General features: G+C 41.7%; 1 protein-coding gene across 4 annotated transcripts in view; it reads left to right on the top strand.

Moving 5' to 3' along the window:
* Positions 1-25,253, top strand: part of LOC122981275 (calmodulin-binding transcription activator 1-like) — a 58,277-nt gene extending 33,024 nt beyond the window's left edge. Inside the window, exons 5-22 of one of the 4 annotated variants that reach the window (XM_044349927.1) lie at positions 126-261; positions 2,436-2,507; positions 4,505-4,658; positions 6,061-7,949; positions 9,172-9,298; positions 10,291-10,425; positions 14,410-14,558; positions 14,978-15,162; positions 15,239-15,317; positions 15,411-15,678; positions 16,337-16,869; positions 17,948-18,096; positions 18,215-18,461; positions 18,660-18,728; positions 19,665-19,810; positions 19,899-19,967; positions 20,118-20,148; positions 20,651-25,253. In XM_044349927.1, coding sequence (XP_044205862.1) covers positions 126-261; positions 2,436-2,507; positions 4,505-4,658; positions 6,061-7,949; positions 9,172-9,298; positions 10,291-10,425; positions 14,410-14,558; positions 14,978-15,162; positions 15,239-15,317; positions 15,411-15,678; positions 16,337-16,869; positions 17,948-18,096; positions 18,215-18,461; positions 18,660-18,728; positions 19,665-19,810; positions 19,899-19,967; positions 20,118-20,148; positions 20,651-20,683 — 4,471 coding nt within the window. In that variant the 3' untranslated portion in view covers positions 20,684-25,253. Of the gene's footprint in view, positions 1-125; positions 262-2,435; positions 2,508-4,504; positions 4,659-6,060; positions 7,950-9,171; positions 9,299-10,290; positions 10,426-14,409; positions 14,559-14,977; positions 15,163-15,238; positions 15,318-15,410; positions 15,679-16,336; positions 16,870-17,947; positions 18,097-18,214; positions 18,462-18,659; positions 18,729-19,664; positions 19,811-19,895; positions 19,968-20,117; positions 20,149-20,650 lie in introns of all 4 variants that reach the window. The other 3 variants (XM_044349926.1, XM_044349925.1, XM_044349924.1) reach the window with 3 other exon arrangements.
* The last annotated feature ends 772 nt before the right edge of the window (positions 25,254-26,025 follow it).

The raw sequence follows: 26,025 nt of genomic DNA, 5'->3' as shown, positions 1-26,025 counted from the left end.
TCTTAGTCAGTTTCCATGGAATTGAAGTTTCACAAAAGTTACCACTGTGCGCAACATTTATTCTGTTTAGTCAAATTAATGCAATATTCTGTCTGTCTCTAACTCTTTATCCTGTCCTCCAACAGGCCTCAAAATGGCTCTATGATCCTCTACAACCGTAAGAAGGTCAAGTACAGGAAAGATGGCTACTGCTGGAAGAAAAGGAAAGACGGGAAGACCACCCGAGAGGATCATATGAAGCTCAAAGTCCAGGGAGTAGAGGTAAGAGGCTGCAAAGGAAGAACAAGTCGAAAATCTTGTTTGGTGCTGAGTACGAGTTCACTGCCAATCTTGTCCTTATCTTACTCTCCTTCACTCCTAGTAGACACATACATGTAACACAAATGTACACACAAACACAAATGCTGGAGCTACAGGCCAATGTGGTACCTGAGAGAGTGTGGTGCCCCCCTCTCTTTCCCTCCCTCCCTGCTAGTGTCCCTGTCTCCCTTCCTCTCTCTCTCTCTCTCTCTCTCTCTTTCTCTCTCTCTCTCTCTCTCTCTCTCTCTCTCTCTCTCTGAAGGATAAGAGTGTGTTTGGCCTGAGGCCAGGAATGATGTCAATGCCTCCTTCAGCAGAACAGAGAGGGGTATCGATCCAGTCTCAAGGCAGCGTCTGTGCGCGCGCATGTGTGTGTATATGTGTGTGTGTGTGTGTGTGTGTGTGTGTGTGTGTGTGTGTGTGTGTGTGTGTGTGTGTGTGTTCGAGTCACATCAGCCAGCTCAAAAATTGATTATTCAGCAGGAATATACCAAGAGGTGAGAGGAGTGAGCATGCATGTGTCAGAAACAGAAAGGATGAGGTAGAAGGAAAAGAGGGACAGTGAGGTAGCACATGGATGTTTATGGCAGGCTCAATAGTTGTGCATTAAAGGTGAGCAGGAGACAGGCGAAAGAGACACAGAGGTAAAGGGAATAATTGAGATCAAGTATTCCCATCTGCACCTGTATTATTTACGACCCCACACTCACATTGACATTCATCTCACATGCATTTTTCTGCAATCGTGCATGAACACACATACAAAGGCAAGTGTTTCTCTGCCTGGTATATGCTCAGTAATTGTTTGTGTCACCTCTTCCCAGGACCCCCCAAGCAAGCAAGCAAGCAGCGTGTAGAGCAGGGCACGGGTATGAGAGAATGAGCAGAGCAGAGCAGTGAGATGAGCAGAGGGAGAGAAGGAGGATGGGGAGAGGCAGGAAGCAGGAGAGAAAAACATAACCCTGGATGGAGAGCCTCCTCATATCGAATGGAAATATATGGAAATGCACTCTGCCTTTGGCAAAACACACTTTAGATAGAGGGCGGGCTACTTCTGAGAAGAGGCAAAATGGCGAGAAAATATGAGTGTGTATGAGAAAGAAAACAGAATGAGTTTAAGTGTTGATTATATACAGCCTGATTGCTGAGTATTTGTGTTTGTGTGTGCAATTTTGTCTTTAAACACATCCAATTTATGAGTGTATGTGTGTGTGTGTGCGTGTGTCTGTGTCTGTGTGTGTGTGTGTGATTTCTGATTTTACTGCGTGTGAAAAAGTGGCATTGATGACCTTGATAAAATGCTTTTCTGTCATCATTTCATCTTTCCTCTGCCAAACACTACAAACACACACTTCATTAGAGCTTGGTATCAAATCTCAACACTTTTTGAGTATTGACCAGAATATCAAAAAATGTTCAGCAAACAGAAGCTTGTTTTGAATGCTTGGTACACAAACTCAGATATTGTAAGAGGATAAGTATTGAAACATTTCGAAACTACACCCATCCTTGCACTCCACAAACACTTAGATATTGTGAAGTCATGTAAATTTGTGTTTCAGCCTCTGTAATTATACATTTGTCTGATTTTACACCTCACTCACATACACATACACACACACACACACACACACACACACACACACACACGTAGTATCCCCGGCCGAATGTAGTCAGTGCTAGAGACTTTGAAACCTCCTTTTCTTCATCTTGTTCACCTTAACACCTTGTCACTCCACTCCTCTTTCTTTGTCTTCTTCACTATTACGGATCCTTCTTGCAGAGTCTTTAAGCTGTCAACATTGTGACTTTTTTTGAATTCCTAGTTGGCTATGTCTAGTCCTGCCGAGGCAGTACATTTCACCATCTCTTGTGCTGTTATTGTCAACATCAGATTTATGATATTTTAGAAGAGACATTAGGAAAAAACGCATACAGCATCTTTGCAATTCAGTTTTAGCACCGCAATCAATACAGCCTAAGTGGGTATAACCGAAGTTCTCCTCTACTGTTCTCTCCTTTACTGTCCTCTCCTCCTCTTCTCCGTATTCACTTTTTTGTCTTGCTTCCTCCCTTTTTCTTTTTCTCGTTTCCCCTGCAATCTCCTCCCCTCTCCTCTCCTCTCCTCTCTCTAGTGTCTGTATGGCTGCTACGTCCACTCCTCCATCATCCCCACCTTCCACCGTAGATGCTATTGGCTGCTGCAGGTAAGCCCGCCCCCCTTCCCAGCCTTTCCTTTTCTCACATATTTATGTATTTACAGAACAAGACTTAAGCAACAATTATGGAGTGGTGATAACTGGTTATTAGCTGTAACTGGTTAAAGCCGCGTAGCTTTGTCATTTCAGGCCCTCACGTCATGGCCATTTTGTAACATTTATTCCAGCTATGTTAAGGCTTTATTCGCCATTCTGCACAGAAGTGGACTTCCAGAAATTATATAGTATATTATTAGTTTTACACTAAGTTTCATGTGTTAAATTGCCCATTATATTTTCTAAATAGAACAGTAAGCTAAAGCATAAACCAGCAATAAACATCCTCCTCTTCTAAATTAACGAGGTGGACTATACTGAAAATACTATCACAAAGCTGGAGCCGTAATAAAACTGGATGGCATGGCTGAGTTTAGTGTCCTACCCGCACACACAGTTAGAATACCAAGAATATGCTGTGCCTATAGGTCTGGTATGATGCTAACATACACTTCTGAGTAGTAAAAGCATTTCTTTGCCAGAAGTTGACTGTAACTTCCAGATCACAGTGTGTTGTCTAACCCTGACTCTCAATACCTGTAGTGAGCTTCAAGGACTCAGGCACTACTCTCTATGTGGTCTTCTCCAAGAAAGCACCCCAGAGCTACGAACAGCACACACAAAACGCTCAGACAAACACACGCGCACACACACACACACACACACACACACACGTGCACAGGTGTCCCCTGTGTATAAAAACATGTTGTTTTCATAGAGATGTTGGACTCACTCTACTGCTCATGTGAAAGACAACAGAGAGCAGCAGTTACACTCACACACACACACACACGTCTCTCCCTCTGCTGGCCATGCAAGAGATGGTCACCAGGACCTCATCATCTTCAGACGACAGGTTACACGTTGAATCTTAAACATGCCCGCATACATTTACACTTCCCCTCGCTCTGTGTCTCTCTCTGTTCATTTCAAAGAAAATATTGAATACCCAGTGATGTTCATTTAAAATATGGAAATTCATACATATTTATGTAGTCTTCGCCAGAATTTCCTGCATAATTTGTCACATGAAGTTTACAAGGACATTCCAGCCACCGGCCATAAATTGAGTATGCCTTTACCCAATATATTTTCTTTTTCAGCGTGCCCGACTAGTGTGATTCTTGCAGTCGAAGATTATAAAGGGAAATTTGACTTGCTTTATCTGTAATGTGCCGTTTTCTGCTCTTTGCAGAGATAACAAAACACATCAATGAATATGATCATAAATCAGTCTGTGAGTGCTGTTGCATTGCACAGTGTGGTGCTGTAGAAGCCCACTGTGCCATCCTCTTTTGGAGAGAAAAGTGTTCCACCTCAGCAGGTCCTCCCCCTCACCTGAGTCTGTCTACTGAATCTTTCATCAAGAGGAGCTTCTCTCTCTCTCTTTCTGTATCTCTCTTTCTCTCTCTCAATCACACACACGCGTACACATACACACAAGTACACATACACACACACACACATACACACACGAACACACCTGTTGAATCATTAATGGGGGAGAAATTCCATAGGTCTGCTGGTGGCCTACAGTATAGTGAGAACTACCCTGACCTCCTCTCTACCTCTGTTTCCCTCATTCTCTCTATATATACTACACACACACACTCACACTCACAAACACACATGTAGACACTTCCACTGCCTCTGCAGGGTTAGAGAGAGTGATGAGTGGGCTTGAGCTGTTAAATCTTTTATGGGCAGGTGAGAGGATCTTATTTGACACGCTATGTCCGACCTCCTCCCTGACCTCCAGTTTCTCTCAACCTTTCCTTCCCCATCTCCCCTCCCTCCACTCCCTCTGTAAATAGACTGTGTCATTTTATTCTCTTCCTCTCTTCATATGTGGTAAGAACATGACAATGAATTGATGAATAAATACCATGTTAAACTAATGCCATGTGTGTGCATGTCTGTGTGTGTGTGTGTGTGTCCCTTTGCTGTAGAACCCAGACATTGTGCTGGTACACTATCTGAATGTACCGGCAGTGGATGATAGTGGGAAGCCATGTGGTCCTGTCCTCTGCTCTATCAACACAGACAGGAAGGAGTGGGCCAAGTGGAGCAAGGAGGAGCTCATTGGACAACTCAAACCCATGTGTGAGTCTTCTGTCACCTCCTTCCTACTCTCAGGCTCTCATGTTTCAGCCCTCACACTTTTCCTAAGTCTGACAAAATGAGTCACTATGTGTCAATAACAATACCACTCATCATGATAATGATGAAAAAGATGATGACCAAACCTGCTGTAGCCAAGCCTCAACATTAATCTGTAGGAAATCAGACAATTTACATAATAGTATAGCATACTATTATGTAATAGTATAATGAACTTTTGAATTTCATCAGCTGAGACAACGGGTGACTGCAGCAATTCAGGGGAGATGATATGAAAATTTCTCTCTTTATAATTTAAGTTAATAAGTTCAGAATTTAGCACAAACATCAAGGTAAAAAAAATCAAATAAGCCAAAAAGAAATAACAATTTTCTGAAAGCTGGGTTCAGCTTAGTTTTGTTTGAATGTTGATGATGAAAGATTTTAAACATTTTGTCCTTCTTATCAACATGAGAGTGTAGTGATTCCGCTACATTATAAAATAGTGATATTTAAAGACAACATTGTTCTTTTAAGAGACACCTAAAGAAGATACATTCAGTACAGCCAAGCTTTGCACAGATAAAGAGATTTTTTTGCTTTTGATGGTTTCGACAGTCAGCGCCATGCTGCCACCTACAGGCTGATACACATTGCACCCAAAAAAGAGGGAGGGATACAGAGAAAGTAGACGTTGGTGCCTGAAATATCCAGCATGTATTATTCATAAATGAGCATCAGAGAGGGTAGATAACTCCAGTACACACTCCAACACACACGCTTACCTAATCTCACCCATCTTTGATCTGATTTGGAAGGGCAAATAAGGACAGCTGCCCAAAACTAAGTGGCTTATTGACTTAAGTAGTACCTCACTTCTCACTCTCTCCACTGAATCATATTCCCTCTTGCTACTCCACATGCCCTCATTTGCTCACACAAAACAGCTTTCAGCTTTTCTTTTCCTGGCACCTCTCTTGATCACTGACATGATCCCTTACGTGTGGTTTTTATGGGCATCAGGTGTCTGACACTTACACAGTATGGTATTTGTTATTTTACTCTAAAAATGAGCCTGCTAATTCCAAAAAATGTAAATGAGGACATTTAATTTAGAAATTGGAAATAATATTTTCAGATGTTGAAATTGAAATCTCTTGCAAAAGAAGCAAATTAGGCAGTTTGCACGTATGTATTTAACATTTTTGAAGCTCAAGCATCTGTAGCAGTTGTTAGTAGAGTATTCATGACCTCAGTTTTCAGTGTACATTCCAAACACTGGAGGGCGCCATTACATACTGTCAAATGTATGTGAGGTAATGCAATATTACTACAAAGATTGACATTAGCAAATTAAAGAACAGTTTGCATTGTCTTTTTCCTTTGTTTTGATGTCTCCTATCAGGTGCTGGAAGCAGCTTGCATCAGAAATGTTCCAGCGTCAAGCAGCGCATCATCTCATCCAAGCAGGAGTCAGGGGCAGCAGCAGGAGGTGGAGCTGCAGCAGGTACCGGCGTAGCGGCAGGCCAGAGAGCTGAGGAAGCAGATGGCACAGAAGTCCAGAACAGCGATGTGTCAGAGGGCCAGACAGAGCCCAGTCCTGGGGGGGGCAGGAGCAGAGCAGGCGGAGGAGACAGGAGGAATGGCAGGATAACCAAACCCTCCCTACTCCCACAGAGCAGCATGGAGGTGTCCTCGTCCACCTCCACCAACCAGGTGGAGGTCCCTGACACCACCCAAAGCTCCCCATTGTCAATCACCAGCGACATGGCTGACAGTCCCGCACTTGCCATTGGGGCTGGCTTGTCGCAGAGCACAGCCGTGTTTATGTCTGAGGTCACCACATTGACCGGGGACTCGGTTTATTCTGCTGGCCACACCCACCTACTGGCATCCACCCATGAAAGCACCACTGCCGGCATCCTGTTGGCTGTTGCCCCTGAAAACCAGAGGTTTGCATCATTTCCTGGTGGGGTAGGCTTAGGGGAGGGAGGAGAGTTGGTTCTTTCCAGCTCTCTAGACTCTGGTGGAGGAGTCAGCCTTCCTGAGACCACCATGACCTTTGACCCTGATTGCTTCCTCAACAACCCCAAGCAGGGCCAAACGTATGGAGGGGGTGGAGGGAAGACTGAGGGGTGTAACGGTGATGATGGAGGACTCCACTGTTCCTCAAACGGTTTTGTCTACAACCCAGCCCTCGTCAACAACATCAAGACGGAAGCTGCACCCCTGGAGCAGCCGCTGGCCAATCAGAGTAGCTATGTGGGAGAAGGCACAGGCCTCAGCCCCAGTACCACCCTGGAGCAGATGGACTTCAGTGCTGTAATGTCATCAGCCTGTGTCCCAAGTCTGAACCAGCCTGCACATCACCCCTCCCCAAACCTCTTCCTCCAGGCCTCCCCACAGACCAGCCAGCCCTCCCAACTGCAGACCAATGGTACAGAGGCAACCCAGGAATCAGGCGAGGCCCAGGCTTACATAGGCCTGCCCACGGTGCCAACAGACTCTCCAGTCACCAACGGAGACCCGCATACACACCTCCACCAAGCCAGCCCAGACCAGCAGGCCCTGTGTGGAAGGAATGGACAAGGAGCAGCGGTGGGCTCCTTCCCTCTGACACCACAGGATACGAACGTCGACCAGTCCGGCAGCAGGGTACATCGGGAGGTCGGGGGCTTAGACAAAGCTCCTGAGAATGGAGGAGAGTTACTTCTTAAGTCTGGAGATCATCATGAGGCCTACACGAGTGTGGACGCAGAGCACTACCTGCAACCCACAGATGACAATGGAGGAGGAGAGGAGGGTGGAGGAAGTGGTGGAGGAGGAGGGGGAGGAGGGGGAGGGGGAGGAGGGGATAGTGACATTCTCTGTAATGGTGTAAGCTTGTCAGGGACCAGCAGTTCAGTGGTGGCCAGTCCACAGTCGATAGCTGCTGGTGCAGGCATTGAGGGGGCACTCTACAGTTCTCCTCTTCCTCAGCAAGGTGGGGGGGTGTCAGCTGCAACAGCTGGGGCAGGAGCGGCCATCAGTCTGGAAGGCTTTGAGGCCTCATTCGGAAGCCAGTTCTCTGATCTTATCAATGATTTCATCTCAGTTGAGGGGTCTGGAGGTGGGGTGGGGGCAGCTGTTGCTGGGGTTCTGATGCCCCAGGAGGGGGCAGCAGGAGAGGAGCAGGGCACTGGAGCAGGCCACCTGCAGGGCTCGGAGGTGGAGCAGGGAGCTCTGGGACTGCTGCAGGAGACTGGGAGGCTGTTTGGTGTGACAGATTACTCCCCAGAGTGGTCTTATCCAGAGGTTAGTAAACCCAACATGATTATCACTCATTATTTATTCATCATTATTCCCTGCAGTGAAGTCAGTCCCTCCATCACATGATTGACGGTGGCCTGTACTGACGTTAAACGCTGGAATCATGCACAGCGCAATTTGTGCCAAGACCGCCAGCCTGGCTGTGTGGTCATTAAGGAGTTAGAATATCTCAGACTCAGCTGATTGGATTTTAATGAAATTTCAATATTACACTGATTCCCCTGGGTGGCTTCATTAATTCATCCATGTACCACATATATAATATCTCAGACACCACTTAAGTCACTGAGTTATGATGAAACTTTGCATTGCCTCAAACCACTGCTTTCTGTCATTTTCAAAATAACACTTGTCAAAGTTTGTTACTACAGTTAAAAGAGACTTTTAATAACTAAAATATCTGCAGCATCAAAGGTTCAAATAACATGAAATACTTGTACATATTTAGCTAATATTCCTCTGCAGCTTTGTTCCAGGATCATCGGTGTTGCATCATGCTGATTATTTCACAGTTTTGAGTTTCTTGAAACAGTTTTCCCCCAAAGACCCAGAGGCTGCTGGCATAATTTTCATCATGAACTAAAATGGAGCACTACAAATGCCAAAAAGAAAATACCACCAAATGCTGCAACTCTTACCCTTTTCACTACTGTGCACTGTAACTTCATGACTCCATAATTTCTGAGGGACAATATGTTGTTTTTGTATTATTTTTAGCTTCACTAGAGAGAACACATGGCAATGTTGTTCAGATGGTTTGAACAACCTTGTTCCATTTGGATGTAAGGAACAGCATGGCCTCTAGGGGCCGCTATCAGAATTTTTACTCTCCTTTGTCAGTAACTTATCAGTTTATATTTATATGATAGGAAACAAAACTTTCAATTTTTAGGCCACTCTGTCTCTGAAGTGTGTTTTTGTGACAGATGGGAATTTGGGATATTTGATTCAAACACATTTACAAGACATCATATGTACATACACACACACAAGTCTGCTACACATGTACATACATCTTCACAGACTGCTAAATTGTGGCAACAAGACATTTTAATTTGCATGCAGTGATGTGACTCATTCTCACAGAGGCTCCCATATCTCTTTGTTAACTATGTTGAAAATTACATGTTACTCAGTTATGGCTCCCTGTAAACAAACAGGTAGAGGTAGGTGAGATATTAGACTAAAGCCTGTGTTTGTGCTGCAGGGTGGAGTAAAGGTCCTCATCACAGGTCCCTGGTTGGAGTCGAGCAGTGAATACAGCTGTCTCTTTGACCACATCAGTGTCCCTGCTGCCCTCATCCAGCCTGGGGTGCTGCGTTGCTACTGCCCAGGTAACACATATGTGTATGCACACACTCACTGTCTCTCACACACAAATATATAGCAGCCACTGTGCAGACATTCTCATTACTGACGTTATTTTGCTCCATTTCTAACCTTACCCCAAACTTCACCTCACTGATCCCTAAAATAAGCAATTTCCAGCAAAAAGGTTTTTCTCCAGAATACAGAGTGAGAGTCTAACAATGTGGGCTGCAGTCGCTTATCAAGAGATACAATCTCTTTTATAAAAGAAGATAAGAACAATACAAAAAGAACATTGTGATGAGGCATACGAGCAGGCATGCAGTGTACACATTTATGATTAGAAATGTTTTTTGGGATGGTATAGTAAGTGATACATTAGTCACATACTGCTTTATTAAGTGCAATCAGGAAAAAGCTGCAAGGCATATAGTCTCATGTAGGTACACTATGACAAAAGCAACACTAGACATTCACAGTATACAATAATAATAATAATAATAATAATGATGATAATTTTATTTGTATAGCACCTTTGCTGTACAAAATGCAGCTCAATGTGCTTTACAGTAAAGAGATAAAAACCAAGACAGACATTAAGAACATTAAACAGGAAACATGTAGATTAAAAGGTGGCAAACAAGGAAAACAGTGCTTTGCATAAAAAAGAGGACAAGAATAATTTTAAAAAAAAGAAACACAGCTAAAATTCTAAAGTAAAGCACATAATCAATCAATGAAGTAGAAAGAAAAGCCTTAAAATGGAATAAAAAATTTTAAAGATGGTGGGATGTGGTGCACAGAAATGGGTCAAAGTGGTGCTATAGAAAGGCTACGTTAAAAAGATATGTTTTTAGGTGTTGTTTAAAGGTTTCAACCAACCAAGTATAGAACACCTTACCTAATGTCTTTAGGTAAGGTGTTCTATACTTTGGGTGCAAAATTGAAGAAAATGGTTAACATACTTTCCTGAAATTAGTCTCCACGCACTAATTTTTTTCCTCATGTCTGTTTCCAGCCCATGACACAGGACTCGTCATGCTGCAGGTAGCTATGGGCGGTGAGGTCATCTCTTCCTCTGTGGTGTTTGAATACAAGGCGCGCGACCTTCCTGCTCTCCCGTCTTCTCAGCATGACTGGCTGTCCCTGGACGGTGAGAGCATTTGTTTGTTTGTTTTGACTGCACACACCGGGATGTACAGTTACATTCTTATCATATTGTCTTGTGCTATTTAAACAAAATGAGACTTGTTCATAACTGCTTTGTTGTGCACTTGGATGGAAACGTATTAACAACCATTACAGCAGAGTGTGTGTTTGTGTTTGTATCATTTTCTGTTTTTTATACATGCTGTTTTATTTCATTTTAATCAGGCAAGTTAAACTTCAAATTAAATCGAATACTATATCCTTTACTTTTTTGTATGGCCTTTATATCCAGCGCACTGACATTTTTGAACACCTGTTAGGTGCTCTGTCATGTTAAGAGATGTTGTGTCTACAGCTACTATTGTACTGACCAGTATGGTGTCATTGCTGGGTGATATTTGGCTTGTGCTCCTCATGCAGATTGATCCAAGACTTTAAGCTTTTAAACTGTTTTGACACCTGTTCTGTGACAGCTGTACACCTGTACACTTCATCTTCACAAGTTCCCCATTCATAAAGACTTTGGGTTTTGTCTTGTTGGACTTGTTTAGGCCACAGTGGTTTATTATGAACTCCATTGTGAGTGTTTGCATGTTGGCGAGACGTCGGGTTTATTTCGTGAAAGCTTAATGTTGCCCCTCTGAGATTCCAATTATGTTGAATCAAATTAAAACTTACTGCAAGATGTTAGAGGGCAATTAAGTGTTCTTTGAGTGAGCTCAGAGGGTTTGGTTGTAAATGTATGCAGAGCAGCGGGGGTAAGCTTCTGTGTGCAAATATATCTCCTGATGCAATTGCAGCTCGGAAACACACGGGTCTCCTCAGCGAGGCATGTCCTGTGTTCGCCCCCGTCTCTGCGTTGCGCAATGCGGCAATGCGGCTCTACGGTCACAGCAGGCTGCCTGTTTGCTGGAGTGAAGGGCAAGGACATCATGGCACAATCGCAGTCCTCATGACAGTCAAAATGTCGAGCAGCACTAGCAGTGTGCTCTGCGGCTTCATATATGCTATATATAGGCTCTGACTTTGACTTTCAGCGATGATAGCGAGACTTGATATGCGCTCTGCCGATTTTCGCTCCGGTCCTTTGTTTGGCCTCAAATGTACCACAAAGGCTCACTGCCTGCTGGGAAAATAGAGAGAGATAAATAGCTCTAAGCAGATATGCGTCAGCACACGATTTTTTTTTCACATGTCATTGCTCCAGTTTAGTTTGTGTGCAGTCTATTGTTGTGCCGATGACGACCGAGCCTCCTGCAGCTCCCAGTCTGGCGGGCGGATTTAAAGCGCTGCTCTCCCAGACACAACGTGGACTCTCTCTCTCTCTCTCTCTCTCTCTCTCTCTCTCTCTCTCTCTCTCTCTCTCTCTCTCTCTCTCTCTCTGCACTTAGTTGTGTTTTGCTCGGTCGGAGCAGCAATGTGTGAGTCGCAGAAGCGGGAACAAAGAGAGCAGCAGATAGAGAGACTCGCTGTTTGGGTTCGTAGTTTATTTGATTTTAAATTGATAACTTCAAAATGAGCTCTTTATTAGTGTTCAGGTCTGTGTTGTTTGTAGCATGGTTTAGGTTTGTTTTTTTTGGATGGACATAAGTGTGTCTGTTGTCTAAATTCCGACTTCATAGCTTTAAAGCCTTGAGCCACTTTTGCATTTCAGTCAGATGTTTGTGTTACACGTGTTTCCCTGATTGGTAGACAAAGGGACGGAGGAAATGCCACATGTATCACATGTATCACGATGTTTGCGCGCTAGATGTTTGAACTAAAAGGCACTGCTTGGTTTTTGGTTGCAGACCTGATAACAACAAGCCTGATCAGCCTTATTGGTTGACCTGTTCATTTTCAGCACCAGCAGGAGTGGACAGCGCCACTGAACTCCAAATAACAAATGAAAGGAGGGTAATGTGGCTCCTGTAGAGGCCCAGATAACAACAGGCCTGTAAGCTGAGACATGTGGGGATGTTGTTGATCACCCAAACACAATTATACATTGTGATGTAAATTTTCTGAATGCTTATGCTTGCTGAATGTTTATATGACCATGTGCCACAAAGTGTGTGTGCAAAGTGTGTGTGTTAAGAATCATTAGAGTGTTAGGAAACACTTTCCTCTTGAATTTGATTGACTAAAAGACTTAATCAGTATGAATTTAATTAAGTTTGAGAACATTGATGTGTTAGCAAAGTGAAAATTAGTTAATTTGAAATTTTATGCCTTAATACTGGTCCTGGGATGGAAACACATTAAAGTGTTTTGAAGCCCTCCATCATCATTAAACTAACTTTAAAAATTAGTTTGAGTGAATACATGTTGAATTGAACAATAATAAAAATAGTAAATTAATTATAATCAAATATGAAGCGTTTGAACACTACTTTAAATTACATGCAGTATATCAGCCCACCTTTAATTATTGTTACCTTTACAAACTGTACATTTATTTCGTTTGGCTGCTTTTTTAACTGTCTCTTTTTTACATTAGGTCCACAATGTAAATGTGTGTTTTGAGATGTCACTTCAAATTGTGTTGTGATTGCTTAATGGGGAGAGCCTGCGCAGGCACAAATATTTAGAGACAAAGGCATATTAAAAATGAAAAAAACCTCATTGTGTTATTACAGGAAAAGTATTGTAAAGTCCAACGCTGCTCAATAAATCCACAGCAACAACTAACCATCAAAGAAACTTTGAAAAGCAGGTGAAGGTGCCATTCAATAGCATAACAATGAGAAAATAGTAGACACTCCTTTATGGAGCCTGAAATGTGTCACTAGAATAACGATGGCAGAGATTAATTATAATCCAAGTAATTAATACACTCAAAAGTAATTAAATTTGCATTTAAAATATGTGGTTAAAAAACATGAGTAAAGAAAAAATGGTATTCCATTATTGTATTGAAATGATGAATATATTCATTAATTTTTGAATGAACTCCTTAAATTACTTTAAAGATGGAGTTTCCAGTGTTCCAGTGGTCTTTCTTAATTTTCTATTATTCACAACATGCACTTTGCAGCATCTAGACTGAAGTAGCGTGTAACAGGTAGATAAATGAATTGTGAAATGGAAAATGACAGAAGATGCAGTAAATAACATTTAAAAGATAATTTAAAAGCCTTTTTGGAGGTAATATTACAAATATATTTGAAAATAATAATAATTGAGTAATTTGTGCTTAAGGAGGGTAATTAAAGGTCCATTTAATCCCTATATATAAATTGCATTATTTCTATAAAATGTTGTTGTCAGCTTTAGAAATAATACTTTAATATATCAATTTATTAACTTATCAGCATTAAACAACAAAAAAATCCTGTAGCAAATGGCAACCTTCATAGTGTTCTTTGCGACCAGAAATCTACTGTACTTTTCGTGGATGTACATGTGTTTTTATGTACATTTGTGTTTACTTTTACATGACATTATTTACATTAACAGGTGCTTCTTATGTGTGTGGCAGCTGAAACAGTGGAGTGTTTTGCTTCGTATTCAGATGAGCTGTGTCGCTGGAAGTGGAGTGGGGGGAGCCTGAGCCTTTGTGTCACTGACATGGCTCCACCTTTCTGCTCTGTTCTGTTTGTGTGCTGCAGAAAGAAAAATAGGAGTGAAATAAGAGGAGAAAATAGAGAGACTAAGTGAGAGAGCAGCAGGTGCGATGACATAATGTGCACTGCAGCAAAACTGCAGCAGCACTGGAACAAAGGGTCACATTCACATACAGCCATGCAAAACCCACATTTGTCATTAGATGTGTACTTGGTCACACACACATGCAGACACACACACACACACACGATTTTACTTGGTTCCTATTGTTGGTTTGGGGTTTTATTGATTTTCATTCGTGATTCATTCTCCCCTCAGAGAAGAGCTTCTCTATAAACCTCTCTACCTTGGATTTACTAAAACACAGTATTGATTTGTTTAAATACAACTAACATCCAGCTACGCTCACACGCTCTGTGTATCCCACCTTCATTTTTTGTAGATACCCAGTTCAGGATGTCCATCTTGGAGCGCCTGGAGCAGATGGAACAGAGGATGGCTGAAATGACCAATCAGAACCCCAGCTCAGAAACCATAGCAACCAAGGGGGGAGGAGTGGAGGGAGGAAGAGCCACGGATCAGCAGTCTCAAGTAAGGCAGAAGGATGTGATTTTGTTTAGGTGAAATTTTCCTTTACAGCTAAATGATCTGAAAAGTCTGAAGAGATACGCTCATCAGGTGGGAAGTACAGGTAAACCAACAAAAAACAAAGTAGGAATTGTTTTATTTATTTAAAAATATTAAAATGTTTAATTAAAGCAAAACTGTGTTGAGTCATTGAAATTAAATATGAAGATTAAACTTGAAGACTGCATGATAATAGTCCAATAAACTCCTACAGTAGTTTTGGAGCTCTGAAAGAAACAACTTGAAAGAACTTTGTCTCGTTCTAATGAAACTTAGGGACACCTTGAAATACATTTTGAAAAAACAATAAAAGAAACAGTAGATAACACTCTGAGAGATTTACACGCTTAACTCATTGTGCCCTTCTCTGTCTAATCTCCCAGATCTCTCCCGATCAGGGTTCATTTGAGGGTCGCGTGGTGGTGGTGTGCGAGAAGATGATGTCTCAGCCATGCTGGGCTTCATCCAATCAGCTCGTACACAGTAAGAACTCCAGAGGAATGACCTTACTGCATCTGGCTGCAGCTCAGGGCTATGCAGGGCTCATTCAGACACTCATATGCTGGCGGTGAGTAACACACAAACATGACACACCATCATGAAGTTGAAGACTCTGACAATTAATTTGTTGTCTTGCTCTGCAGCACTAAGCACGCTGACAGTATTGACCTCGAGCTTGAGGTGGATCCTCTCAACGTAGACCACTTCTCCTGCACTCCACTGGTGAGCGATCAATAATCTCATATGTGTGTCTGAGTGTATGTGTCTTTCTTTTCATGGCTGTGTGTGACTTGTGTATTCCTTTGGCCTCTCCAGATGTGGGCATGTGCTCTGGGCCACACTGAGGCAGCACTGGTGCTTTACCAGTGGGACCCAAGAGCTCTGGCTATTCCTGATTCGCTGGGACGCTTGCCGCTCAATATCGCCCGATCCCGGGGCCACACTCGATTGGCTGAGCTCTTAGAGCAGCTGCAACAGACTCCTCAAGCTCAGGGCCAGCCTGCTGACACTTGGATGGACAGGTGGAGAGGAGAGTCACAGCTCAGTGGAATAAGCAACAGCCCCACCCCTAACTCTAACTCAGGTGGGAAAGTCCACTATTACATATGGTGGTGTATCACTAACAGGGAAGAATTTGTCTGTCGTTAAGGAGTCGGTTGACCCAAAACACAAGAAAATGTTTACATGACAGTAACCAGTAACAGAAGCAGTAACTTCCTGGAGTCTCCATTGCCTGGCAACTGCAACTGCTCCCAGCCAAGAAATAGTTTGGCACATAACTCACTAAAACCACAACTTGATGTTTTTACACTTTGGTTTTTATACAAATGAAACAGACAAGATATAATGTTATGATGTTAATTGGTGAGCTGTAGAAGCACTAGGAACAGGATTTTGGACAGGGCTAGATTTTCTAACCAGCCGTAGGCTCCAGTGACATATTAGCAACGCAAATAAAAGTACTTCCCAAAATATCAAACTATTCATTTAAAGATTATATTTGTAAAACTCTACAGCACTGTCTCTTTCCAGTGACTCTGGATACTCCTCTGATCTCTCTGTAGACAGTCTGAAATAAAAACTGAACATTATCACCATGGCTAATTATTTCTAACCATAAGTGGGTGTTTTTATGTTTTGGGTGAACTGACCATTTAATAAGTTAGTATATCCAGTGTAATAGGAATCAATGTTGTCATTATTAAACTTGCTCTTATTTTGCCCTATCTTTGTTTCTCCAGAGCTGAGGAGAGCCAGGACAGAGAGCCAGCCAGACAACCAGAACCAGAACTGGAGCCAAACAGGACACAGAGCCTCACAGGGAACCCAGGGAGAACAGCGAGGTCCACCCCCAGCCAAGAGACTCAAACCCAGCCCAGACACCCCGCAACAGCTAGCTAACTCAACCCCCGGCACCAACACCCTCAACTCCCTCCTCAACTCCTCCCCCAGTCCTAACCCTCAACGTTCTCTCCAACCAAACACCCTACAAACTCAACCCTCCAACCTCAGCTGTCAGAGCGCACCTCCTGCCGGCTCCAGTCCTAACCGTCCTCAGCTGCCCAGCACCCCATTCTCCCACCTGCAGGCCAGGATAGGGGGGTCTGGAGGGGGCACCAGGTGGAGTCTGAGACAGACTCTGGGGCAGCGTAGCCTAGCCAGGAGGATTCTAGGAAAAGAACGACTGGCTATTCACCTGCGCCAAAGAGTGCTGTCTGACAGGGGAGAGGAGACAGAGCTGCTGACCTATCAGGATAACGCAGAGGACTTGCAGGTAGGGGGAGCAGACTGTTAGGAGCAGTTTTTGATCTTGTACCTGAACACTGAACTCTTTGTACTGTATGTGATGGACAATGTGTGCAGCTTGCTTGTATGCATGCCATGTTTGTGGAAAAAGTACATGAAAATTCATGAAACAATAAATTAAAAACTCTGAAAACAACTCTCCCCAAACTTTGACCCTCAATGTGAATAAGCAAAAAACCTCCAATGAAAACCTCATTAGGTTAAACATTTAAAGAAACCTTGGGATGGGTGCAAGAAGGGTAAGACAACAAACTGTAACTTAAACAAAATATAGGGAATAAATAAAATACAGGAAATAACTAGATGGGGGGGGCAGTGAAGATCCAGATCTTACATGATATGATATCATCATGGTCATAAGAAAGGTACCTGGTGAAGATGACATCAGTGCCATCTTTACCACAGACAACCACCATGAAAAGTTACTTACTCACAAATAGGCACACATAAACATCAATGACCAAGAATGGGAAAAAGGGCACACATATAAATTCATACTGACAGGAACAATACTAACTGGTTTACACTGAAAAGATAGATTGGAGAGATAACATAAGTTTAAGCTTGGTTGTAGCTATTTGTAGCATGTGGCTGTCTAATAACAGCAGGAAAGTTGTTCCAAAAAAAGGCGATGCAATAATAAAAAAAGCTTTGAAGCCTGCAGTTTTCTTTTTTCCGCCTGGAAAGATAATCAGCTCCACCGGAAGACATGTGGCTGTATGATGCTGAAGGATGTCTGATACAAAACCATCAAACTGTTAGAAGTACCCTCATGTCATATCTAGCATGACACAGACAGTCATATGTTTTGTATGAGCTGAACAGTTGAGTTAAGAGTTAAGAGATGCATTCCCTTTTTCACTTACACGCCAATAATTTACAGATTTGAAAGCAGTCATTCCCTTGAATAAGACCATGTAGTTTAGTGTCATCAGCATAATTATGAAAATAAATGCCAAAACTAAAGATGATTTCACTAAAGGGCACCAGGTGTTTTACATGTGTGAGTTACACCTGCTGTGTGTGTGTGTGTGTGTGTGTTGCAGATGGACATTACGATGCTAGCTGATCACATCATGGAGGCTTCAACTGGTAGGCTTAAGCAGGAGACAATGGAGACTGAAACAGACTCTGGGAAGGTGGGGATCAGCAGTGACGTCAGGTTACTGTCTGGTTACCTTGGTGAAGTGGAGAGGTGAGTCAAAGAATTATAAAATTCAACCATATTTATGTCACTTCTATCTCATCAAATAGCATAAGTCTTTTTAACATACTTACTTCAGACTTTTGCTTTGCTCTCTGCTTTTCTCCAGGTTTCTAAACTTCAAGCCCCCGACTCCTAGCCCCAAACCAAACTCTCTCTCAGGGCCAGAGGATCAGCAGAGTCCTCAGGCTAAGCAAGCCCTGTCGTCCTCCTTTGACTGGAGCTCCTTCCTCTGTGCAGCTATGAAAGAGGAGAGGTTGAAAACGGACTCTTCCTGTCTAACAATGACTGAAGCAGAGCAGGGAGAGCTGTATGAGACCATCAGGGATGCTCTGCACTCCCTCAGAAAACACAAGGTATCCAGTATTATGACCTCCACTCTACTCCTCCAGAGTTTGCTCATACAGATTGTATGCATTTTGTCACTACCACTTTTACAGTTCTAGCATTGACTCAGTTGATCTTTCTTCCTGTTTCTGTCTTGCTTAATCTGCATTCGCGTCAAAGCTTAAAATGACTGTGAACATTTACACAAACACTGTAACTCTCCTCAGGGTCCCATTCAGGAACAACGCAAAGAGATTGCAGCAGTGATTCAGCGCTGCTATAAGAGATACAAGCAGGTAAGAGTTAACATACAGTTAGCATCAATTCACCACTTACCATCATGTCAAGCAGACCTAAAGTAAAGAATTAAATATCCAGAAATAATAGAAATAATAGCACTAATAGGTGTGATTTCTCTATAATCTTAGCCTAAAATGACATGAAATAATTGAATTTTAATTTTTAATTATCTGATTTGTGCTAAAATCTATTTTGTGAATTGGCAGTTGATTTCAGTAAACTGAAATTATAAATGTGGCTTGTCCACATCCTGTCCTTATTTTCTTTAATGTACTAACTTCTTATCTTTTTAATAGCTCCAATGTAATCTATGACAAAGCCATATGGCTTAATATCATCATGTATAATACTTTCATAGTGTAGTTAGAACCATCAACATTTTATTTTTTTAAGTTTTATTTACTGTCCAGTCAGTTTTATCACACATATTTTTGATTTTGCTTCAAACAGCTTGATCTATTATAGATATTTATTAACAAAACTATTGAGTGAAATTCAGTCATGATCATGATTTCAAAGAGAAATGTTTATAACCACAAAACTTGGTTTGTAGTCACTTCAAATTGTGTTTTCACAAGTCTCTCCAGCTGTTTAGGCAGATTCTGAGATGAATTTTTTGACTAACATGCTTAGACACACATTTCTGGTTTAGGTTAGGGGTGTATATTTATATATGTATATTTATCTCAGTTATGCACTGTAGATTAGAATGAACCTAAACTAGTTTTACATTCAGTTTATTCATTTAAGGTCGTTGCATATTCATTATATTGTTTAGTTTATCTCGTAAGGTTATCATTTTTTTGTGATTTTGTTTTTATCTGTAACATTGATTTGGAAATAAAATTGTGTTCAGATTCAGTATTTAGCAGTGCAAAGGTATATATTTAATGCAGACAGAGGGCTTTCAACACTGCTGTCTTTTCTCTCAGTATGCACTTTATAAGAGGATGACCCTGGCAGCCATCCTGATCCAGAGTCGTTTCCGGAGTTTCCATGAGCAGAGGAAGTTCCAACAGAGTCGTAGAGCAGCAGTCCTCATCCAGCAATACTACCGCTCCTACAGACACTCCCTCAGGTACTTTAAATATACACACAAACACACTCACACACAAGGCATAATTATGTAAAAACAATTCTTACACCTATGTTTTCATCTACAGCAGCCTCCTAACTAAAAAACAGAACCAGGCTGCTCGCAAGATCCTGAGGTTCCTGCTCCGATGCCGCCACAGGTGAGGCATAAAACTCTCCACACCACTGCACACACATCCAAGGACACACACTCATACACATTACCCACACACGCACCTACAGCCCACTGCCACACCTGCGCTCACTACATTGGTGCTAATAGTTGGTGTTGTTTTACTGTTCCTGTGAAGCCCCTTGATGGACGATAGGCCTCTGAAACGGGTGAGTCTTCTCTCTCTCTTTTCTCTCTATCCCTCTCTCCTGGTGGCTGATGCCTGTATGCATGTCAGCAGAGGGAGGGGGAGAGGAGATCCTGGATTATCATCCTTCCCTCTCGCTCTCTCTCTTCTTCCCTCCCTGTCTCCCTGTCTGTCTCTCTCTCTCTGTTTCTCTCTATCTCTCTCTCTCTCTGTCTCTATGCGAGAACTGCTGAATGATGTTGGTACTTCTGCATGACTGACAGATAGATAGAGGAGCGATTCTTGCATATGGTCTTCCTGGGGGCATGTTCTGACTGACATCACTAGGGGACTTTAAGTGTCTTGCTTGGCCTGCCAGTCTCTTTTTTTGTGCCTTGATGGGTGGGGAGGATAAGGTATTAAATAACTTTCCCTGTTGCTCTGAGAATGGCCTGCAGATACAATAATAATAAAACATGCTTCAAAAGACCTGCATACAAAAATCTCTCTAATGTGTCTCTAATGTATGTTTGGTTTTTTCTCAGGGCCAGAGAGCAGAGAAAGGCCAGGGGTCCTGAGAGCCCACCGCCAGGCCCCACACACAGCCCCCTCAGCCTGTGAGCAATCTCTACATCCTCCCCGCCCTCCATCTTCTCCTTTTTCTTTCTCCTTTCTTCCATCCTCCCCAAACTCCTTCGCTTTCTACCCCCAACCCCCTCTCCCACCCCTTTCTTTCCTTCTCTTGCCTCTTCTTTCTCACTCTTTCTCCCCTCTTCTCTCAAGAGGGAAAAACTCTTCCCAGACAGACTGAGGACAGGATAGGTGTCCATCATGGCAGCTCAGACAGACAGACTGCTGGGTAGAGCCCAGGGACCTGGCTCTGCCCACAGCACTGATCCTCCTCCACAGTTTCACTGGGAGGCCATCACATTAACCTCATGGCATTCTTTGCACTCTTCATGGGTATGTTTCTTTGCAAGAGCAAGTCGACGAGTCAAACGAGAGAAAGCGAGGAAGCGCCTAGCAGCGACATCCTGCCGTTCGTGGCGGCGGCTGGATGTGGCGAAAGGCTCCTGTGATGAACAGCTGATTCAAGAGAAAGGCTACTTTGACATGCTGAACATGTAGAAAACCTTTTTTGCGTTTTGTATGCAAACGGTGATCCATGAAAGAATAAGAAAACATAAACCAAAAAACTCACTTCTATGTTGCATTTGCATGCAAGGTTTTTTCGCTTATTCCTCCTCTCCATCATCCTGAAGAGCTCTAGTGGCAAATCATTCTGCTGACTCAGTGTATCACAATACCACCAACCACTCTGACTCACAGGCTTACAAACCTATTAATCAGTCACCCGATCAAAAGGGGAGGAACTGCACTTGAATGTAAGAGGGGCATTGTTAGATAAGGGTTGGGGTCTGAATAACGATGTCTTAATTTGTTACATGGACTTTGTATGGAGTCGTTCTCAGAGGCAGCACTTTGCTAGCCTGACGTGGTGTGTCCGTGTTTGTTCAATTCAATGCATGTGTTTGAGCCACGAGCTCCTGCATGCTTGCCAAACTGCTTTAGTGTTGTTTCTTTTGTATTTCTATGTGTAGTTGTGTCTCACTTACGTCCTCATCAACTTATCCTTGCCCTGTGTAATGTGAACTGTGTAAGGACAAATGACTTCATTTTGGGTGCTTTTTTAAACTTTATTTATTTAAGGGTCTAATTATTTATTTAATTGGCTCAAGAGTGGTTAAGCTTGAGACTGGTTTTCCCCCCTTGTGTGGTAAAATATGACATGTTCCAATGGTTAAATGTCTCTGTTAGTTTGTTCTTTGCGTGAACCTCTAAATCCTAACTGTGGTTTTGAGGAGAGAGTCACATACCATTGCCTTGACTTCTTCTTGACTCTGAGAGGTCTCTATGCTTGCTCTGTACAGGACATGGGTCCTATACCTGCCCCTATACAGGGCATTGGTCCCCATATTAGCCCATACGGGCAATCAAATCCATATTTTGGACTATTGCATATTCCTGTATATAAACTGACGAGGTAAGGGGATACGAGGACCCTGAAACTTTTTCATAAGAGGACTGTATTTAAGATTATAAATTATTTTACTCCCATAATGAGAACTTAAGACAGAGACCTGGGTACACAGGATGGCTGTATTGCTTGTAAATAATGTAGATATTACAAACGGAGTAATGTGCATGAGATTTAAGACAAAGAAACAGCAAAAAGAACATGTTAGTGGCTATGGACTGTGAGAGGATTTTAACTGCTTCACTTTAAGAGTATCCAGTATAAGTGTTACTGAAAAGAACATTTTGTTAAAGCATGCAACTGAAAAATCTAATGTTAGAATTATAAGTGGGAAAACAAAGTTAGCTGAAACAATGATCTTTCAGACAAAACATTTACACTTTGTGCTTTTGTTTCTTGGCTAGCAAAAATTAAACCCTTTTTGCCAGTAGTGCCAATTATTATGAATGCTATTTTGCCTAACAATATGTTATGTTGGGGAAACCAACACCCAAAAGATATCAGTAAGATCCACAGAGGCAACACACACACACAGACAATAAACAGTAGAAGAGATCTAGTAATAGCTCAACCGTAGACCTCCTAAAAGTTCTGAAAGTTTGTCTAAGGCAGACTTACATATAGACGGTGATGATGCAAGTATGAAAATTATACTAAAATGGTGATGAAGATGATGACGACTATGAGCGTTTAAATGTGAATGCAATGACTGATGACCCAAAAAAAGGGAAAGAGGGCGCTACATTCTTTACAATGTGGTTGTGCTTCAGCAACATACTAGCTTTTATTAAGACCATTTTCACACCTACAGCGGATCCAGCCTGGCCTCCAGTCAAAGCTTTCCATCCTCAAACAGAATGTCTCCTCCCCACTTTTTACATATCAATATGTTGATTTTTTCTTTCCTCCTCATTGTCACTGCCATTATACAATGTGTACTTTAGAATTCTGGAAAGCTCTGTTTAGAAAGTGCCTGCTTAATAACAGAAAAGTGCAAGCTAATATCAGGAAATATCTATTTTGTGTTCTCCAAAAAAAAAAGGTTGCCAGTTACCTATTTATTTTCCTAAATTGTGTGTTTAAAAATGAACTTGACAGTGTTAAACTTGATCTGAGTCTAGGTTAGACGCTCTGATTTGTCAGTGGTATGAATGAATGCTCATGGTCTGATTGATGCTATGTGTTGCTTTATCAGACAAACTGGTAATTACAGTATCACTTTTTGCCCCCACTTGTGTGTGCGTTTTGCAGTATTCGAACAAGATAAACCATAGAATCCAGCTTCTGTGTGTGAAAGGCACTGTCACAAGTCTATTCAACACCCCAGTGTCGCTGTTGGGAGGAAGATGTGTTTTCTTGCATGGACTCACTTCGTCTCGTCTTTCCTCAAAAATGTTCTTGCGGCATTTAAATGAAAGCATAACCCAGCAGTTTTCCAGAGAACAAAATAACTGTCCTACATCCTTTCTTTCATTGTCTTTCTCTTTCACTCTCTCTCTCTCTCTCTCTCACACAGAGATGCACATACACACACACACTTGTAAACGCATACATACAAAGTTATACACATTCAGACGCACACAAAAAGCCACACTCTTTCTCTCTGTGCTTATGTCTTTGGGAATAATTAAATCTCTCCCTTAGATTTTACTCAGGGTTGAAGAACAGGGAGATGGTATGTGGAGTGTAACGATTGCTGACACACACGCTGAGTTGTACCGCTACTGGGGACTGTGTACATCTTTGTATGCATATGTATGTGTATGTGCATATTTGTGTATATTAGGGATACTCCAGTTGTTCATTGACTAATTAGTATCCGCAAATTTTCAAATGACGTTCTTGATCAACACTCTCACTACTGATAATCCAGTCTCATTTTTGTGAAGCAGTGAATGTGATCTGTTTGCTTCAACCTAGCTGTACCTTGCGTCACTTTTTCTACAAGAAAAAATCTCCAAGTCCCTTATTTTATAGGATTTTGCTGAAATATAAATTCTATTCAAAGCAAGTAATAAGTGAAATTTCTATTTATACACTTGCTCTTGTCATAAACGCACAAGATTGTTAATACAAAGAATTATTAAAATAATGCAAAAATAAGTAATAGCCACGTATCACCTTGATTTTCTTAATTTAAGTAAACTTGTATGAGATGGTAAGTTGACAGATTTACAATTGGAAGATCTCTATTATGTGTGTTTCACATGTTTTCTGAATTGTCATCGTACTGAGAGACAGCCATGGTTAGGACAGCGCTGTCAGGAGCATTCATGCTATGGTAATCACTTGAATCTCCTCTTAAACTGCCCCTCCTCTCACATCAGCACAACTAAAGTCACAAAGAACACTGCTTCAAACTCCTTTATATATATATATATATATATATATATATATATATAAATATATATATATATATATATATTGTCTACACACACATATACACATACACCGCAACATCCAAATGCTTGCGCTTATTAACACACACAGAATACACACACGAAACTAAACACAGATGCAGAGAATCCATTAAAAATGTTCATGTTTTTGGAGAGGATGGTGACTGTAAAAAGAGTATGTAGAGTAGAAAAAAGTTAAAAGATATTGAGATATTGCCATAGTAGACAGCTGGTAGACATGCGCAGAGATGGCCTCTGTTCTCATAAGTCAGCCTAAAAATGAATGGTATACCCTTTCAGGATGTGTTTTGAGAGGGTGAGGCCAAACACCACATTGCATGCTAGAATGGTAGACCCTTATAGATAATCTATGGCTAGACCTCTCCTTGCCTTCCTCTTCTTCACCCCGTCTTCCCTCTCTCATTTCCTGCTGTATTCCCACCTTGCCTGCTGTTGTGTTCTCCATGCCTATCTCAGTCTTTCATTCCTCTTCTTTTGTAGCCTAGTTTTAACTTTTTTGTTTTGTTTTTGTTTTTCAATTGTGCATGCACAAGCATCACTAAATTGTTGATGTTTTTAAAAGAATATTTTGTTGCTGAGGCCATGCAAAGTGTTTTGAATATTGCCCTTATATGTGGAAAATGTCTTCTGAATGCTTTACATAATTTCTGCTGTAACATGAAATCAGAATAAAAAGAAAATTTGCACTTTAACTTATTTTTTGCCTGATAATTATTCCACCCATGGCTGAAAAGAAAGTTGAACTGGTTTCACCTGCCTTAGGTCTACATACTTTCTGGCAACAGACTCTATAGTTTGCAAGGCAAAATAACTCTCATCTCAAGGTTTTTCAGAATACTGAACCTATAGTCCTTAACATGACATGACAATTCCCTGCAGAGACATTTTTTAAAAAATGTATGTCGTACAGTGTGTACTGTGGAGAAGATGGGTTCAACATTATGACTATTTGTTAATACCATTTGTACATATGTGTACCTTTAGGTAATTAGATAGGTCCATGGAAGTTGACAATGTGTTATTATATAAACTGAATGACAACCATGTTTCAGTGTTTTAGTAAATTCTATTTGACGTCATGGAAAAACTAATCAATAGTCACTTAATTCAAGTTCATTCAGAATATTTACAGAATTGTTTTGGTTTTTACTCTGTTTTTCATAGACTATTTACTAATGGTTTCAAACTGAAACCTAAAACAAAACTTAAGGCATGTTTGAGTCAGTCCATAAGTGGAACACATTAGGCTTGAAGGAAAATTACCGGCAAAACTATTACGTCACGTCAATTTCTTTTACCGTAAAGAATGCTGTTTACTTTTGCCTTTTGTCTGAAAAACTATCAAAAATGGGACTCGACCAAATCTCTTGAGCATAAAGTGTTTTTATAGCGATAGTGTGTTATATTTTATGTCGAAAGATCCGCTGAAATGCTCTGTTTTGTTAATAATTGCGTGTTCGCC

The sequence above is a fragment of the Thunnus albacares genome, chromosome 4 (assembly GCF_914725855.1).
Source record: "Thunnus albacares chromosome 4, fThuAlb1.1, whole genome shotgun sequence".
NCBI lineage: Eukaryota > Metazoa > Chordata > Actinopteri > Scombriformes > Scombridae > Thunnus > Thunnus albacares.
The sequence above is the reverse complement of the archived record's forward strand: the minus strand, read 5'-3'. Positions and strand labels throughout refer to the sequence as shown.